Raw genomic sequence first — 20036 nt, 5'->3', positions numbered from 1 at the left:
TCTTGCGTTTTGATCTTCTGCCTGTGTATCTTAGATTAACCCTTTGCCTTGGTGTTTCGAACTGTTTGCAGCTCACCTGGACTATTGCTCATGTTATTGGATTACCGCTCTTGTCAAACCCGATCCACCTAAGCCTGATTATCAGATTACTCTTGTGTCTACCCCTCAATTAGGTGTGGGCGATATGGAAAAGATGTCATATCACATTTCTTTTTTTCTTTTTTAGAAATATCACAATTCACGATTTTATCACAATTCTTTGTCATGTTGGTTTTAGTATTTTGCTAGTTGTCTGAGCATTACAGCCAAACTAATTTCCCTATTATAAAGACGAAGCCTTTCAAGGTAACAAAAAAAGACTGGGAGATATTTAGGCCAAAGAGGGTGAAGATAAAAATCTTTGTTCTTATCTTTTAATAACAAAGATAAAAGAACGACAAAGATGCACATTACAACTACACAATATACAAATAAAACAAATATTGCTTTATTATCAGGTAAAATAGGTGCATTTAGCAGGAGCATTTAAGAAATTGAATGAATAAATATAAAAATAAAACACTATATAAACTGATTCCTAACGCAACTGTATTAAATTTCTTCAGTCTAGAGCAGTGAGTGATTTTTCTTTGTTTTTTTGTTTTATTAACGTAAATTATAGTACATACAAAAATAAAATCCTGTCAGCTGTCTGTCAATTCTGTCATAGTGTTTTATTTTTATACCACCATTTACTCACTCAAAAGTGGTTTTAAACCTGAATGAGTTTCTTTCTTCTTCTGAACATAAATGCTATTTTGAGGAACATGGAAAACCAAACAATTGCTGGTCCACACACAGTGACTTCCATAGTATTTTTTTCTACTATCAAATTCAATGTGGACCAGAAACTGTTTGGTTTTCCACGTTCCTCAAAATTGCATTTATGTTCAGAAGAAGAAAGAAATTAATACAGGTTTGGGACAATGTAAATAATGACAAATGAAATTTAGGGTGATCTATCCCTTGACAGTAATGTCCCTTTAAGACATGCACACATCTAATATACAGGCACGTATACATTTTTCTCTCAACTGTTCACTTTCATTTTAGACATAACCAACTGAGCCTATGTAAACCTTGTGTGTTTTGACAGTATTAGCACAAAGATAACTTAGTTCAATAATCAGGCGCTGTTTGACAGTCTTTAGCACGCAGGCTTCGGGTGTATGGGGCGCTCAGAAAAAGCACAGGCAGACCAACGTGCGAATGAAACATTTAAAAGCACATGCAAATAATGAAGAGTAACTCTACTCAGGGCCGGCCCTGACCAATTTGCTGCCCTAGGCAGGATTTTACCTGGCGCCCCATGCATCACAGCCCATTTCACCCTGTCATTGTGTTCATGATTTAGCATATATATATATATATATATATATATATATATATATATATATATATATATATATATATATATATATATATATATATATATATACACACACACACACACATTACAGCAGAACTGTTTCCAACACTCATAATAAATCATCATATTAGAATGATTTCTAAAGGATCATGTGATAGACCGGATGTCACATGTGACACTGAAGAATGGAGTAATTATGCTGAAAATTCAGCTTTGCATCAGAGAAATAAATGATAATTTAAAGTATAATAAATTGAAAACAAATTATTTTAAATTGTAATAATATATCACAATATTACATTTTTTTCTGTATTTTTGATCAAATAAATGCAGGCTTGATGAGCAGAAGAAACTTCTTTTAAAAACATTACAAATAGTATGTTTCCAAACTTTTCTCCTTTACTGTATCCCCCCAAAACTGCACAACTGTAGAGTAAAACATTAATAAAAAAGTGATAGAAAATGTGTCTTAAAACTGACATGATTGTACAAAATCACAGTCTGGGGACTCAGAACTCAGAACAACTGCTAACATTAAGTTTAAGGTAAAAATAACTGCCATGAAATTATAGTATCTTACTCCTATGCAATAAATTGTTCTTTCACTACATCTCTTTACCTCTGTCTTTATCCTCTTCTCTTCTTTTTGGCACTGTATCTATCGCAGACTATGCTCATTTATAATGTGTCATGTAAATTCGGCTTTCCGTCACAATCTGGAAACTTTCACCGTGTCTAGAACTGGCGCGAGCTGCCAGGCCCGTTTCTACGAGCTGTGTGTTAACAAAAGCAGTGCTGTCTACATTGGATGCGGCGTCGGGCACGCTACACAACAAATTACCAACAACTGATCGTGCGCGCGCTCTGTTTCTGACGCACTTCAAGCACTCGATGGGCGGGGGAAGATTGAAGAGCCGGACTTTTTTTTTTTTGCTTTATTTGGTAGTATTTCGAATTAATGGTTTTTAAATAGTAGCCTATTATAAAAAAAAATATGTAAAAAAAAAAAAATTCACTCGTTTACTCATTCTGGCGCCCCTATGGATGAGTGGGACCCTTAGCATTTGCCTATACCGCGGGCTGGCCCCTACTGCTGAGTTAACACTGCTGTGAATGCATGTGGCATTGTACAGTAGCCTATATGACGGAGGTGTCAGAACTGCTGCTGATAGAATGTGCGCTGTAGCACGATACTACGATATTTCTTCAAAAGCAGACCATGGAGACATTTTTATCATCTACGATCAGCATACCGCACACCCCTATCCTCAATATTGCCATTGTCTGACCTTAGCCTGTTTGAAAATAAAGATTTGCAGATGGCAGGGCCATCCTCAGGGGGGTACAACTGGTGCGGTCACACCAGCCCCGCGCTTGAGGGGGCCCCATGGGGAATGGACTGAGGAGGAATGAATGCGATTGCGAATGGACCAAGGGGGAATGAACGCGAACGAACCGAGGGGGGTTTTCAGTATTTTGAGGTAAATGAGATTTGATTAGTTCTTATACACTGCAACATAAACAAAACATTTAATGAATTCTATACTTAAAACAAGTAAACTAAATCTCTAATTAAATCAAGAGAAAACACATTTTACATGTCTAAAAACAGGTCTTAATTTGCTTCTCGTGTCAATCAATGTTGTTTTAAGGGTGTTAAGACTTTTTTTTTACTAGAGAAGAAAAACAGGATTTACCATGTTGATTAAATATTATTAGATATTTTATATGAATACATCTGACCTTCACTAATTCACAGCTCACGAGAACATTATATTACACAGAAGGCATCTTTATTGACTTATGAATTATAAAAAATATTATGGCACATGATTTAATCAGCATTTAACAAGGTATCAGAAACTCATAACTAAAACTATGTGTCTTTCAGTTAAATGTCCCAGTGGAAAGCCAACCTGCATGAAATGGATTCAATGTGTGATGTTTCAAAACTAAAAATTCCTTGTGAAACAACATATTTGTAAACTTTCACAAAACTGCTACAAGTTTGGACGAACTTCAGCATTGTTTTTAGCTACATGAGAGAAGCGAATTATTTTCACTTGGCCTGCACTCATACTAATGTCCCGCCACAGATATTCAGGTGAAAGTAGTTTGCTGGGTTTGTTATAAAAGAAATACTTGTTCAAGTGAGATTCCTCGTGCCATATCGCCTCAATGGAGTTTGCAGCATCAATGTTCATCTGCTCCCGGCAGGTTTTGGTGAGTTTATGCACATCTTTCAATGAGCCACCAAATGCAGCGGCAGTATAATAATAATCACCTTCCCCAGCTGGAATATATGCTTGAGACTCTCGTCTATGCTCATATGTAAATATGAACCTCGGAACATTAAAGAACCAAGGATGTATCACACCTACCAGACGACCCAAAGTCTCCACACCCCAACGGCCATAGAACTTTGTATCTACATCAAGGCAGAAAATATAGTCTGCCCTATTGGCCAGTTCATTCTCTATTAGTTTTTCAAGTATTTCCATCCTGCCCATACTAATGTCCTGCCATCTGTTCAAACTTGGAACCTTCTTTACTGTCAGATAACGGTCTTGACCTAATTTCACATTAGGAACTTCCTCTGGTTGATCTGTAAACAGGTAGTAATGCACCCGAAATCCAACAAAGTAATGCTCCTCTGCTGACTCCAGAAAATCTTTCAGAAAACGTGTATATCTGGAAAAAAGTGAGAGGAACAGATATTAAGATGTATACATTTTATGTGTACGTTACTAAAAGAAATACTTTTATTAAGCAAGGACAGTAAAAAGTAAGAGCAAAAACAAACCATTGTTACAAAGGATATCTACACTCTTAAAAATAAAGGTGCTTCTATAGACCCCTTAAAAGTTTGTAAACATTCCAACGTCTCCGGGTGGGCGGGGCTTAGCTGGAGGCAAAAAGAGGCGTGGACGCAATGTTGACAAGCGTAAGCTAGCACATTTTAGGAGGGATTTATTAAACGTGGATGCAGAAGGTTCGGAACTGTCCGAATATGTACAGTCCCTGACTCTGCGGGACCGTGACAGCTTTTTTAAAAATTTTATTAACTCTCGCGGATGGAAGCAGGCTACCTGACCCATATGCCATACGACCATATGAATTACTTTTGGGTGGTATGGGGAATTTTGTCAAGGCTTATTTTCTAATGTAACCTATCGCTGGGCTAACTATTATAAGCAATGAGTATTATTTTAAGAGACCATTCAAAGGATGGCACACACATCTATCACTGTATGTTTGTTTAACATTTAAGCTAGTGCGTTTAAGGTTGGCGACTTTTCACCTATACTAGATAAAACCAACACACCAGTTCATATGCATATATTATTTTACCTGATATAAAGTGTGCACTGCAAACACGAGCATTATTTATGATCATCTCTGTCCAGTCTGTACGCCATACTGCATTCAACCACAATTGTCTTCTTGATTTCTGTGAAGGAATGTCTGCCGGGATCCGTTAAAACTTTAGTTTTGAAACAAAAGTGCTGTTCCTTCTATTCTGGCAGCCAAAAACCCAAAAAGAAGACATTTTAAAGTCAAAACCTCAAACCTTTAGCGCACCTGCAATGAGTTCTGCCTTATGTTTTGCCTCCAGCTAGAGCGGTGACGTCACAGTGACGTATGCGATTAAGGGGTCTATAGATTCTTCACAACAATGCCATAGTAGAACCAACATATTTGGTTCCACAAAGAACCATTTAGTCAAATGTTCATTAAAGAACCATCTCTTTCTCGCCACAAAGAACCTTTTGTGAAATAATAATAATTCCTTACATTTATATAGTGCTTTTCTAAGCACTCATAGCACTTTACATTGTCGGGGGTATCTCTTCAACCACTCCAAACAGAAACGTTCTTTAGATGTTAAAGGTTCTTTATGGAATTATCGTGAAGCACCTTTATTTCTAAGAGTACATTTGAAAACAATGTTAAACAAAATATAAACAAAAGACACTTTTATTAGTAAAATAGCTTGCATGTACAGTAATCAAGCATTTTGCCTTTCCTTAATAATTTTGTTGCTAGTTAAATTTACTAAATCTAAGGACATCACAAAATCTTCCAAGAACTCTGTATTAACATAAAAGGTAACAAAATAAATAGAATATAATAAAATAAAAAGGGAAAAAATGATAAAGAGAAAAATATGTAATTTGAGAGTCTGAGAAGTATGTAATTTTTTTACTTTCCCAAAGCGAAGAGAGTGGTCGCTATGGTGATGTTTTGTTGTTTGCATAATGGGTCAATCAGTGTGGCGTCAAAGGTTCCCTCCCAAACAATCGGGGCTAACCATGGTGTTACAGAAGCAACATCTGTCCGACTGTATTAAACACACACACACATATAATCATTCATTGATTACAATTAAACATTGGTGTTTCTATGCAAGCATGTGTACACTGTACACAGTTTCCATAACCAGCATTTATTTTAAACAATTTGCAAACATTAAAAAATTTGCATTCTTCAATTATCTTGTCATGGTATTAAACAGTGTCTTAAAAGTTTTAAAAGCGCCATATAGTGTAATTATGTTCATGTTCATGAACTTACTTGTATGTCGAAAAGAGAATACATATGTGTGTAAACATTATATGAGAGCTTACCCCAGGTGACCTGTTAGAAGATTTCTGCAAACCAAAACACAATTATGACTGGACTATGCAACTCATGTTTAGCTGTAATCAAACTACAACAGCAGGGTTTTCCATAGTCAAGCAACAGTCCTCATCTGTATGTCAGAGTGTACATGACATTATGCTTAATTACATGTCACATATCACCGGTATTTCAGAGCATATGCACAATGTGTATAAATGCTGGGAGAGGCTGAGCTACAATTGTGCTATCCGTCTGTCCAACCAATAATTGTGGTACAACATAATTGCACTGGTATGATTTCAGTCAGATTAAAGACATTATATTGTGATATTTTAATAAATTGTAGCCTCAATTTCTTAGCTGACAGGAGTAGCACCTGGTGTCAGTGTTGCCAAGTCTGTGGTTTTTCTACCACTATTTACTACTGCAGACTACAATTGTTGCTGCAGGTTGTTTTTTAGTCTGTGGGTTAAAGCAATCTCCCCACAATGCTTTTTCATTGGAAGGGGTCTACAACAGAGGGAAAAAACCATGGAAAAAACATAGTTGGGCTAGTTTTGATTAACAGAACTAATGTCCTTGCCCGGTGTGGTACCGAGCTTTTACAAGACATTGCATAGGTTTCTCTGCTATGGGAACGCTTTCCTTTCAAACCTTTCCTTAAGTTATATTGGCTCACGCCAGTCCAACTGACTGGCCACTTGTCGCAAAGTATGCAAATCGCATGCTTATACTAACAAGCTCGAGAGACAGTATAAAATGCGTCCCATACTTTGCAACAATTGGCCACTCAATTGGACACTGTGAACCAATAGGACTTCAGTAAAGGTTGGAAGGGAGGGAGTTCCCATAGCAGAGAATCCTCCGCAATGTCTCGTTCCTGCTCTCAGGGAACCAAGGTTATGACAGTAATCAAAGCGGTTTTCTGCTGCTTTAACCCATCTGCTTCAAGCTTCGACATGCTGTGTGTTCGGAGTTGCTTTTCTGCATACAATGGGGGAAAATATTTAGTAACACTTTCTATAAAGTCCGTATTCATAATACATTATAAGGGTATTCTTAAGGCATTATAATGAATGCATAATGCATTATATAAAAAAAAACTTATATGTATCAACTCATGAATAATCATAAGTATTATGATGTATTATAATTGTTAAGTATTTGTAACTTTTTTATTTGTCATTATTTAGAACACAATTAACTCCTATTAAAGGTACAGGTTGTAGGACCTGCCACTAGAGGGCACACTACCAAAACTATAACAATCGCGTGGTTTGATGACGCTATAAGGAGGAGCGTGGAATGATGGGATTTGCTGTCTTCTACCCAACCACTGATAAATCATGGTTTTAACGCGAGTTCAACTATTTGTGCAAGTAGATTACATACAAAGTCAATGCAAAGACGTGATCAGACTATGGATCAGACGGGTCCTGGCACAGGTCTATAGACGCGATGCCCCGCATTTGGCGTGTATGCCCCATAATACTAATCTTGTTGATTGTTATTGACATTTTCTGTAAAGATATGAATCAAAACAACTCCCCTGTTGAGTAAAACACAAGCGAGATCGGCATCTCTTTCTAGTTGAAGTTTGACGTGAAGTTACTTCCGCATTTGTCCACCACACTGTTGTCATGTGGTTTCTACGTCAGTAAAGGCGGTAACAAAGGGGAACTAACGTCATTGACAGGCGACTGCACTGCCCCGTGTCACTGTTTAGAATGGGAATTTTCTCATGATTTACAATTAGTTGAAAACATTAGAGATATTGTTATTTAATCAGCTGGACAAAATATATAACACTAGTGGTTTTTGGATATTTTACTGCAAATATCTTACAAAATGTACCTTAAAATCTACTTCATTTACAGTATAAAATGGAATGTATCATATCTTGACATTGTTTAAGATCTGCACAGTATCTTACTACAACTTGTGAGTAGTTAGATGTTGCGTATTATTTGAGTGTTTCCTGTGGAGCTAATGTTAATTAATTGAAGTGAGTTTAATACTCCAACCTAAAAAAGTGCAATGTTTTATTTGGTTTCATTTTATTTTGATGGTCCCCTAAACCAATCAACTATGAGCAACTTTACAACTGCATGCCAACTAACTCTCATTAAAGTATTAGTATGCTCAAGAATGGTAGAATCTAGTATGGTAGAATAAGTATGTCAGTTTATCTGTTGGATGACCATCATATTAAAGTGTTAGCATATATTTACAGTAGCTGACATACTAATACTCTGATGACCGCTAATTCATATGTAGTTGCAGAGTTACTTATCAACAGCTATCTAAAGGTTACCATCAAAATAATCAAACTGATATTACAATAAAAATAGTTCAAATAATATAATACACATTCATTTGATCTGATCTTATGCCTGAGATAAAATATATATATATATATATATATATATATATTATTAATACTTATAAGTAGTCTTTGATTGCTTAAAGGTGCTATGTGCAAAAATTGAGCTAAAAATATTCAATAAATGACCTACACGCATCAAAAGTATGAGAAGAAATAAGGGCGATGATGTCATTAAAAAAATGTAAAGTTATAGTGCTGCAGAGATATCAACCTTAATTAGCATTAGCATTACTAGCCCCGGCCCGACAGGTGTCGTAATACCAGTTTCGGCCATGGGAGGCGGTATGCGGGCAACATAACCACCAGCCAACCTGCAATACACGAATAACTCGCACGGCTTATAGGCGTACCTGAACCTGATGTCAATCATGTGGAAAGTACAGCCCACTACTTCATGTGACTTAAGCCCTTGGCAAGAGACCACCCCCCGCTACAGGGAAACAACCGCGCTCGGAATCACAAATCAAATCCAATAAGAAAAGGAGCCGAACCAGAGTAAACATCGGCACTGCTTTCAATCGCTGGTGACAACTGATGGACCTGAAAGAAATGAGGTTCGACACCGAACTTGCAACATTTCTTTTGGATTGGTAAGTTAGATGCTGTTAGTATTTCGCTAGAAGTTTGTTTTATATGTTTGTGTATTTTTTTTTTGGGAAGTTATAACATAGAAATGTATCGAAGGCTGTTCTAGAAACGTGCTAATGTTAGCGATGGCTAACCGTAGCTGCGTTTGATAATTAGCTAGCTATAACTTACCCATTTTTTTATATCATAAGTAACCTGCTCTGTCTAGTCTGTTGGTCTCCGTGTCCTCTTTGCTTCGTGGTTTTTCTGAACATGAGAAAATTGATGTGTGGCGTGAAAGCGTGTGAAAAGAGTCAATTGCGTGTGTCTCACAGTGAATGCTTGTGAGAGTTGGCAGCTCTGGTTACGTTGGTTGGAACTAGCTTGGTCAACATCAGCTGTCTGATGTTGACCAATGATGTTGACAGAATGCTGTCTGTCAAATTAATTTAATTCCAATAATGTGTATTTACAACTCAATGTAATATGAACAAAACGAATATGAACATATTCACTGGTAAAGGTGAAGGGGAGTAGCTTGAAGATGTCATGTTTCAAAATCACTTGACATCACCCAATGTTCCTCTGGAGGCAAAACGTCCACTTATAGCAGCGGTTCTCAATTCCAGTCCTCGCGCCCCACTGCTCTGCATATTTTGCACGTTTCTCTTTGTTAACACACCTGATTCAGATAATCAGCTCGTTAGAAATGAACTCTGTGCATTAACTGTTTTTCAAATGTTCATTGCTCCCTACTCTCTGAGCAGGGGAAGTCTGTTTAAGTTTACCTCACATCGAAACATTCATTCACTGATTTGTGCTGTGCAGCGTCTTTAAACATGGACAACTGTGACATCATATACCTCTGTAAATCGATACAATTTAAATTCACGTCTTGCACACTTCAATGCACTTTGATTGGAACATATAGCTATGTTCACTTCGAACTGGAATCATGGCTGAATATCCTGTGATGTCCACTTCGCAGGGCACTTATGTTCGAATAGAACAAATGTCTGAAGCTCTAAGAGAAACGTTCAAAATGTGCAGAGCAGTGGGGTGCGAGGACTGCAATTGAGAACCGCTGTCTTATAGGCTTCAGCTATGCTCTAGGGTTGTTGTGAAGGTAGGGACGGAGCATAGAGACTATGCCGTTTCTCGTTTGTTACTCTAGAGTAGACCAATTCACTTTATTGAGGCATACTGCCCCCATCTGGTATGGAATGTGGAGTATGACTTGATTTTTTTGCCAGATATGACAGATGGCACCTTTAAAGTAAAGTAGCATATGAAAAATGGCAAGATACGAGACTCAATACATTACAACCATGAGAAATATCAATTGTAAAAGTGGATGCAACATGTTCATTGTGTAATAAATCATCAAATTCTTAAAAGCTATAACCATAAATAAGTAAATATTATAATATATTAAAACTGTTCTTATGAATATTCATGAGATGATACAACATATTATAAGGTTTTTTTTATAATGCATTATGCATTCATTATAATGCCTTAAGAATACCCTTATAATGTTTTATAAATAGGGGCTTCATAGAAAGTGTCAGCAAATATTTATTTGACTCCCTGCTGATTTTGTAAGTTTGCACACTTACAAAAATATTTATGGTTGGTAATTTTTATATGTTTATTTTAACATTTAGAGACAGAATACTAACCCCCAAAAAATATATATAAAAACTTCTGTGCTTGACTGTAGGGATGGTTCTTGGGGCCATAGTCAGCATTTCACTCACTCCAAACACGGCGAGTCGAGTTAATGCCAAAGAGCTTAAATTTTGGTCACCTGACCACAGCACTTTCTCCCAAGCCTTCTCTGAATCATTTAGATGTTCACTAGCAAACTGTAAACAGGCCAGTACATGTACCTTTTTGAGCAGGGGGACCTTCCAGGCACTGCAGGATTTCAGTCCATTGCAGCATAGTGTGTTACCAATGGTTTGTTTGGTGACTGTGGTCCCAACTGCCTTAAGCATGAATGTTTCGCCAAGCATCATTACATATTCGGGTCTTTAGCGCCCTGGACCTATATACTTTCTGCACGAATTAACCTCTATCTGCTGCAATAGTAGAAAATTATCTTGAGGTATGGTATGCATTTAAGGGTTAACAAGCTCCTCCCGTGTATTTCAGGGCTTAACGAGCTGAGGTTGGGAATAACTTCTTAATAGGACAGGACTAATCTGTGTTCTATATGGACACATAATCTATCTGTGGGAGCCGGAATTCTTGCAGGTTGGTAGGGGATTAAATACTTCACTGAAATGCAAATAAATTTCTAAACTTCATATAATGTTTTTTTTTCTTTTTACAAAATCAGCAGGGGAGATAAGAAAATAAGTTTTTGTCAGTTATAAATTGTTTAAATCAGATTGAAACTGAATGTTTCATTTGATGACTGAATATATGCATGAATATAGACTACTCACCCAAACCAAATGGACTTGAATCCCCAGTAAATGAGCCTGTGAGGGAAGACATAAGAAGACACTTTTTTCACTGTTTAAGTTAAAAGTAGGTTTTAAGTAATTTTAGGTAGTTTTCCTTGTTAACAAATGGTCTGAGGAAGGAAGTGAAAATGCAGTTTGTCAACCTCATGCAGGAAAGTTGGTCAGCCTATCTTTTTGAATGGTAAAAAAGGAACTATGTAACGGTTTCAATAACATATTTTACATTCCATGAATATTAACTCTCAGAAACAAATTAGTACCTTTAGGCTGGGGTTCAAGAGCTCGTTTTCTACATGATAGTACCATAAGAGTACAGTATGTTACACCTCTTGCGTTCACGTCGCTGCTGACCTATGATGCTGCTGACGTGTTTTCTGGCGTGCCCAATAACAAAGATAACATGTCAGCAGCGTCGTACATCAGCACTGCAGTGTTGTAAAAAGCGCTATACAAATAAACTTAAATTTGAAATGTGAACGTGCTCACAACAGACCCAGAAGAGAAGACAATGCTGAATAAAGTCGTATTTTATTTTATTTTTATTTTTTTCCGAAGATGAACGGAGGTCTCACGGGTTTGGAACGAGTCATTAATGACATAATTTTCATTTTGGGGGGAACTAACCCTTTAAGTAAATAACATACACATAAAAAGTAAGTAAAGATAGTAATGTATTCCATGTTTTATTGTACAGTGGGGAGAACATTTAACTGTTCATGAGGTAGATGGCCTGAAAGGGAAGGAAAAAAAAGCTCTGTAGCGCCAACCACATGGCAACAGTTAAAAGAGGAAGTGGCATGGGTGTGAGGGGTACAGAATGACTTTGCCAGCCCTTTTATTAACTCTGGATGAGTGCAGTTATTAGAAAATTGTTAGGGTTGTACCAGTGATTCGCTCAGCAGGTGCAACCCTACCAACTATCCATAAGGCTGTATCATTTTATTTATGTGCATACAGGATTTTTTTTTCATTGAACACACCTTCAGTGGTGATTAGCTGTGGGTATATTATTGTTCTACTAACATGTATTACAAAAGAACCAGATAATTTAAACAAAACATTATTTTGTGAAAAAACACAGTGATCAAAATTAATGAACAGTTACCACTGTAGTACTAAAGAAGATTTCAACTCAAATTTGAGCGTTACAGTTGTCAGAAATTAGTATAAAGTGTAGATGACAGCTCTTGTGTGATCTTGGTCTACTTTTCTTCATAGTTCAGTAACTGTGGTGGGTTTCTTAGCCATCCTTTGTCACCAAGGATTTCCCAGTGATTTTCAATTGGGTTTAGATCAGGACTCTGGGCTGGCCATTACATTATTTCAATGTTCTTAGCTTCAAGTAACTGTTTTGCATTGCGGCAGGGGCATTTTCTTGCATAAAAATTGCAGGCCGATTGCTGCTGAAAGAAGTTCTGATATATATATATATATATATATATATATATATATAGAGAGAGAGAGAGAGAGAGAGAGACACACACAAACCCGATTCCAAAAATGTTGGGACCCTGTACAAATTGTGAATAAAAAAAGGAATGGGATAATTTACAAATCTCATAAACTTATATTTTATTCACAATAGAATATAGATAACATATCAAATGTTGATATTGGCTCATTTTGGATTTCATGAGAGCTACACATTCCAAAAAAGATGGGACAGGTAGCAGTAAGAGGCTGGAAAAGTTTAATCTAAATATAAGGAACAGCTGGAGGACCATCTTGCAACTTATTAGGTCAATTGGCAACATGATTGAGTATAAAAAGAGCCTCTCGGAGTGGCAGTGTCTCTCAGGAGTCAAGATGGGCAGAGGATCACCAATTCCCCTAATGCTGTGGCGAAAAATAGTGGAGCAATATCAGAAAGGAGTTTCTCAGAGAAATATTGCAAAGATTTTGAAGTTATCATCCAAAGATTCAGAGAATCTGGAACAATCTCTGTGCGTAAGGGTCAAGGCTGGAAAACCATACTGGATGCCCGTGATCTTTGGGCCCTTAGACGGCACTGCATCACATACAGGAATGCTACTGTAATGGAAATCACAACATGGGCTCAGGAATACTTCCAGAAAACATTGTCGGTGAACAGCAGATACTTTTTTATCAGATACAGCAGATAAACATGTGATACTTTTTTAGGATACTTTGATGAATAAAAAGTAAAAAAAAAAAAAAAAAAAAAAAAAAAGAAGCTATGTTTTTAAAATATAAATATTTTGTAATAACAATATACACTACTGGTCAGTAATTTGGGGTCAGTAATTTTTTTTCTTTCTTTTCTTTTTTAATAAAATCAATACTTTTATTCAGCAAGGATGTGTTAAATTGATAAAAAGTGAAAGTAAAGAAAAATATTATTAGAATATATATTATTAGAATTTTTTTTATTTTGAATAAATGCAGTTCTTTTTAACCTTTTATTCATCAAATATATTAGACAGCAGAACTGTTTCCAACACTCATAATAAATCAGAATATTAGAATGATTTCTAAATGATCATGTGATAGACCGGATGTTACATGTGACACTGAAGGCTGGAGTAATGATGCTGAAAATTCAGCTTTGCATCACAGGAATAAATTATTTTTTTTAAGTATATTCAAATAGAAAACTATTATTTTAAGTTGTAATAATATTTCACAATATTACAGTTTTTTCTGTATTTTTGATCAAATAAATGCAGGCTTGATGAGCAGAAGAAACTTCTTTCAAAAACAATTAAAATAGTAATGTTTCCAAACTTTTGGTCTGTACTGTCTATATATATATATATTCTTATCAGACATCAATTTCTTGTCAGATTCAAATTGGTTGTCATAGTAACAACACTAATTTGTATTCCAATTTCTTCCACATTCTGGTGCTCAGTTTGAACTTCAACAGATCGTGTTGACCATGTCTATTTATTTTGTAATTTGCAGAGTGCACAAGCTTTTCAGGACTAACAAAAATGCAGGGGAAATCAGAAAGCCATGCTGTCGTGGCAATTTTATACTTCAATAAAGGTATGAGACAAAGTCTTTTGAATATTTATTTTCTTTCAAGAAAAGTTGACTGCAGTGTGTGACCAAGAGGAAACACCACAACTCAACATTTATACCTTCATCAAATGCAGATGCTCTGATCTCATCCAATCACAATGCATAGTCAACATATATGTCGATTTAAGTTATCCAAATATGTCCCATAGATGCGTTTCTATGTATTCCATGTAAAGCTAAGTATAAAGTAGCATTTATCGTGTCACACTTGTCTTGCACATACACACTTTAAATAGATTTCCTGTTGCCTCTCACCTCATCGAAAACTCTGAAGCATACTGAAGCAAACGGAAGCGCTCAGAGACAAGTCTAAAGAACACTCTTTAGTACAGTGAAGCAAGAAATACTACTAATAATATTCATATTTCAGAGATAAATTAAATTTCCTCCACACATGCACATGATGCTTTTTTTGCATTGGAAATACAATGATCATCACCTAACTTGATTCGGATTCAAAAGATTCAACATGTTATCTGAAAAAGCATCTTGAGGTAAGTTTAGTGCCAACTCTCATGCAAATGGCATGGTCTCATGTGACAACATTTTCTCAAACAGTGACAGAGATGTCTATAGGTTATTTTTTTAACACCTATAACTAACAGTATAGTTAGGCAAAATCATAAAAGCAAGAATATTTTTCAATAATTTAACCATATGTTTACAATCAATGTCGCTTAATGGTCCCATTAACATGCATAATAATAATTTATTTTTACATTTTTATGATATTTGAGGACAAATTGAGAGTGGCAAGCACTTTCTTATTAAATTTGCTTTAAATTTGTTTTTATTTGTACATTAAATGTTTTAAAAATGCCTGTCTGAATAAATTTTTCAACAAATGCTGTAGAAAACTGATGAAAATAAAATGCAGAGGAAAACCAAGTTCTACAGTATGTTTGATGATGTAAATTTTTAGAGGTCGTTAACACAAAAACAAGACATCAAAGTTAATATTTCCCTTTGTGTTACATACTTTAAGTATTCTATAGTACTTAGATCAGGCATGTCCAAACTTGGTCCTGGAGGGCCACTGTCCTGCAGAGTTTAACTTCATCTCTAATCAAACACAGCTGCCTGCAATCTTCAAGTAATTCTGAATACTGTGGTTAGATTTATCAACTGTGACTACGTTTACATGGACATCAGTAATCTAATTGCTGTGCCGAATGTGCCGATGCCCCCTCCATAATTTTACATGTGTACATATAGTTCGTCTCCGTGATGATGCCATGTACAGATCTGGGTGTTTCATTTTTTATTTCATATCTTAATTTGATTTCTGTTTATTTCAAATATGAGTTTTGCCAGATTAAGGTAATCAAAAATCTCTGTTTACTTGGTATATTCTTATTCATAGTATTGCCTTAATCTTGTTGTCCATGTAAACGTACTCTGTGTAAGTAAACGTAGATTAAGGATTAAGCTAAACTCTGCAGGACAGGCCTACCAGGACTGGAAGAGCCCAACCCTCTTTTAAAACATTTATTTTGTAACCTGAAGTGAAACACATTTTAAAAGCAACCTTCCCAACACTGCATGCCTACATACACTGATTCACAGCCATGTGAATGACTGATTATATCTGCAGTAACCTTAAAAATTGACCAGGGAGCATATATAAAAAATTACAAGACATAAACAGATTCAACACTATTACTGTAAGTAATTTAATATTCAAATGCAAAAAGTGAGTAAATCTGCTACATATTTTAAATATAATTTATACATACCCACTCAGAGACAAGCCAACAAACATCCCAAGAAGGAAGAAATGAACACTCTGACGTAGTCGCATTTTTGTCGTATCAGCTGGGTCTTGTGTCTGTATTCACTCGATGGACTGAACTGGAAAAATGAGAGCAAAAATATTGGGCATGAAACAGTGTGCTGACATGCTGCAGGAGAGATTTACAAGTCAAATACAGCCTGGGAAGGGTGGGACTTTACATTAAGACAAAACCAACAACTAAAACCATAACTACACAACAGCTTAAGACTGATCTGCATCCTTCAGCACACCAGTGTAGCTAACCTGGTCTTTTTTGAGTATGGAGCAGGTGCTGAATTATCACACAATGCATAAAGAACTGGTTCTTCGACTTTGAAAAACTTTTTATTTGACGGACCCACCCTCATGTTCAAAAACAAGTAAACGTCACAGAAAATCTAATGCATTCTAAAAAATACTGTAGATCTCAGTAAACTGTGAAGATCAACAAAAGAGTATTTAATGAACCCAAATGACTAACTATGTAAAAGAGTGCTGATAAAGACTGTTCAGTTTGCAATAATTTTATATCATTTTTTATTTCCTACAGCCACGCATGACAAGATGAGTTGTATATCTGCTGCTGCAAAAAAAAACCTTCCAGAAAAAGAACATTCAATATTAATGATAGTTAAAGAGGATTTTTTGATGTGGTTCTAGTCGAGCCGTTTTTGTTGGGGGGTGATTTAATAATACTTTGAATAAAAGAAGCATTTCACAAGGAACAATGTAAAGTTTACAGTCCAATGTTTTAATGCAAAAACAGTAACACGCATTTGTGACAATGAAATGGCCTTTAGGCTATGTACCTGTATAATCACAGCACAACGTTAAAAAAAATCAAGTTTAGTCCTATCGTTGGGATCCGCCGACAGGCTACACTGACATGCATATTTTTCTACAACAAAGTGTGAAGAACTTACGTGACATTGTTATATTTTCGTGTTTGTATAATGGCAGCCACCAGCCTGCAACTTTCTGTACCTGAACCGATCTCTCTGACCGCGACGATGACGTGTGCGGCATCAGGCAAATGAGAACAACGCTGTGATTTAAAGATAAGGCTGATTTTTATAACTAGACATTTTTACAGTCGTAGTAAGTGCGTGCTCTTTTTGGACTGGGCAGTTCTGAAACTTAAAGTATATAATAGGCCAATGACCGTTAAAATAAGCCAAAATAAGAAAATATTGTTACCGAATTTATGACTCCTTTGAAGGTGTCTCTGTTTGGCATTAGCTGTTATAAATCAGCTGTTTATAAATAAATTAGCTGCATTAGCTGTTTATAAATTTGATGTGTCATAAAGCATTTAGCCAAAGATGAAGAGAAATGAAAGCCATATAATCTTGTTAATCATTGTAGCCACTCAAAAAATACTCAAAAGGTTATGAAAGTTTTTTTTTTTAAGTAAAAACTATCTTTAATAACCCCTCAAAAAAAAGGACAAAAACACTATACTTGCATTCAGAATTTGACTTGCATCTAAAAGCCCATCATCCTCAAAAAATGCAAGGTTAGCTTTATACACAAAATGTGGTTTTAGAACATATATATTTTTCATATATGTCGTTAGAGATGCACTGTACAGATTTTTTTCAAAAAAATTTTAGGTTTAAGGAATATAATCTCTCTCTCTCTCTCTCTCTCTATATATATATATATATATATATACTATATACAGGTGCTTCTCAATAAATTAGAATGTTGAGGAAAAGTTCATTTATTCAACTCAAATTGCGAAACTCATGTATTAAATTGTCACGCTGTCAGTCTCTGTTTTCCTGGCTGTCCACTAGTGAGCTCACTTCTCCTTAGGCACTTCACCATAGGCACTATAATTCCTCTAGTCTGGTCCTGTCTTCACAGTAATTGCATTCCAGTTAATCGCACAGGTGCAGGCAATCTATTGTCATTAGTCTCCTTATAAATACCTGTCTTTCCCTGTTGTTTAGATGGAGTCCTTACCCTTCGTGTACCTATGTTCTCGTCTCCCGAGACTTCCCCTTACCTTCTCGTTCCTCCGAGTTCCCGTTCCGTTTCATCCGGTTACCTCTTTTGTTTTGTTTGTCTACTTGGACTGTTTGTTTTGTATTACCTTTTTGTGCAATAAACACACCAGCAATTGGATCTTCCCCTCTCCTCGTGTATTCCTGGTACTCAATCGTCACAGATCTGTTGAGACAATTGAGAATTGAGACAATACACTAGCTCACTACCCAAATTCAACAGCTAAGATCGCCTGCTGCGCCCACCCCACCACCTGTCCCCCTCAACCCTACCAACATCACCAGCCAGCACGAGCCCAGGATACCAACGCCTGAAAGATATGCGGATGAGCCAGAGCTGTGTTGAGCTTTTCTGACTAGATGCTCATTATTCTTCTCCCTTCAACCTGTTACATTTTCCACTGAGAGATCCAGAGTGGCGTTGGTGTTAAACCTGCTGTCGCGGCGTTCGGCTCTTTGGGGGACAGCGGTGTGGGAAAATAACGATCCTTGCTGTTCCTCGTTCCAGGCAATACAAGAGGAGATGAGACGGGTGTTTGACCGCGCTGTGTCGGGCTGCGAGGCAAGCATTTAGTTTCTGACTACATGATACAATTTCGCACCTTGGCTGCCGAGTGCCACTGGAATGAGGAGGCGCAGTGAGACAGATTCCGGCATGGGCTGGCTGACCGTGTCCAATGTGAAATTTATACATTGGATCTTCCCAAGAACTTGAACGGACTGATGGAGTTAGTGTTACGGGTCGACTCGAGGTTGGAACAGTGCTCTCAAGTGGAACAGCACTACCGAGCCAGAAGACAACTCGAGCCATTGGGCTTCCTCGCCGAAGACATGGTCAGCCCACCCAGCGATCCCGAGCCCATGCAGGTGGGTAGAGCTGGGCTTTTCCGGGAGGAGAGAGAGCGTCGACGAACTGAGGGGCTGTGCCTTAACTGCGGCGTGCCGGGGCATTTCCTCAATCGCTGTCCACTAAAAGATCAAGCCCGGCAGTAGGGAGGAGGCTATGATTGCCAGGCACTGGTGGATTCCGGAAAGGAGGGTAATTTCATGGACTTTTCTTTGGCCAGTCACCTTGGCATCCCCATCACTTCACTCCACCAACCCACTGCAGTCCACGCTCTCAGTGGTCAGACATTACCCACCATCACGTTGACTGTAGCGGGTAACCACACTGAGACACTGGAATTCTTCATCACTGACACTCCCCTCAGCCCCATAGTTCTCAGGCAACCATGGCTGATCAAACACAACCCCAGGGTGGACTGGGGTCAAGGCTCCGTTTCCACCTGGAGTAATCAGTGCCATGCCTCTGCCCATTCATCTGTATCTAGTTCTGTGTTTCAGGAGGAGACGGTGGATTTGTCTAACGTGCCCAAGGAATACCTCGACCTGAAGGAAGTGTTCAGTAAGTCCCGGGCTGCTTCTCTTCCTCCCCATCGTCCCTATGACTGTGCTATAGACCTAATGCCAGGTACGTCTCCGCCTAAGGGCAAGTTATATTCACTTTCTACTCCTGAAAGGGAGGCCATGGAGAAATATTTTTCTGATTCACTGGCTTCCGCGTTCATCCGCCCTTCCTCTTCTCCAGTGGGGGCGGGGTTCTTTTTTTGTGGGTAAGAAAGATGGATCTCTGCGACCTTGCATTGATTACCGAGGGCTAAACAACATCACAGTGAAGAATACCTATCCTTTGCCGTTGATGTCTTTAGCCTTCAAGAGGCTGCAGGGAGCATCAATATTCACAAAACTG

At 37.3% G+C, this 20036-nt stretch overlaps 1 protein-coding gene across 1 annotated transcript; it reads right to left on the bottom strand.

The window, feature by feature from the left end:
- Positions 1 to 3179: 3179 nt before the first annotated feature.
- Positions 3180 to 17326, bottom strand: LOC132139843 (globoside alpha-1,3-N-acetylgalactosaminyltransferase 1-like). Its single transcript, XM_059548492.1, has 6 exons — positions 17201 to 17326; positions 16240 to 16354; positions 11438 to 11473; positions 6037 to 6060; positions 5616 to 5750; positions 3180 to 4099 (listed from the first exon to the last, which is right to left on the bottom strand). Exons 2-6 carry the CDS (start codon positions 16302 to 16304, stop codon positions 3409 to 3411), a joined length of 951 nt encoding a protein of 316 aa, XP_059404475.1. The 5' UTR covers positions 16305 to 16354; positions 17201 to 17326; the 3' UTR covers positions 3180 to 3408.
- Positions 17327 to 20036: the final 2710 nt, after the last annotated feature.

Source organism: Carassius carassius, chromosome 4 (assembly GCF_963082965.1).
Source record: "Carassius carassius chromosome 4, fCarCar2.1, whole genome shotgun sequence".
NCBI classification, from domain to species: domain Eukaryota; kingdom Metazoa; phylum Chordata; class Actinopteri; order Cypriniformes; family Cyprinidae; genus Carassius; species Carassius carassius.
Note: the sequence above shows the minus strand (reverse complement) of the source record. Positions and strands in the feature narration are given on the sequence as shown.

Bases quoted from the DNA above. Each gene is read 5' to 3' on its own strand.
- LOC132139843 (XM_059548492.1), bottom strand. From the start codon at position 16,304: ATGCGACTACGTCAGAGTGTTCATTTCTTCCTTCTTGGGATGTTTGTT. The intron at 6,061-11,437 runs GTGAGTAGTCTA...TTTGGTTTGCAG, and splicing joins TTCAAGTCCATTTGGTTTGG to AAATCTTCTAACAGGTCACC. The intron at 4,100-5,615 runs GTAAAAAAATTA...ACTTTTTTCCAG, and splicing joins ACTCTCTTCGCTTTGGGAAA to ATATACACGTTTTCTGAAAG.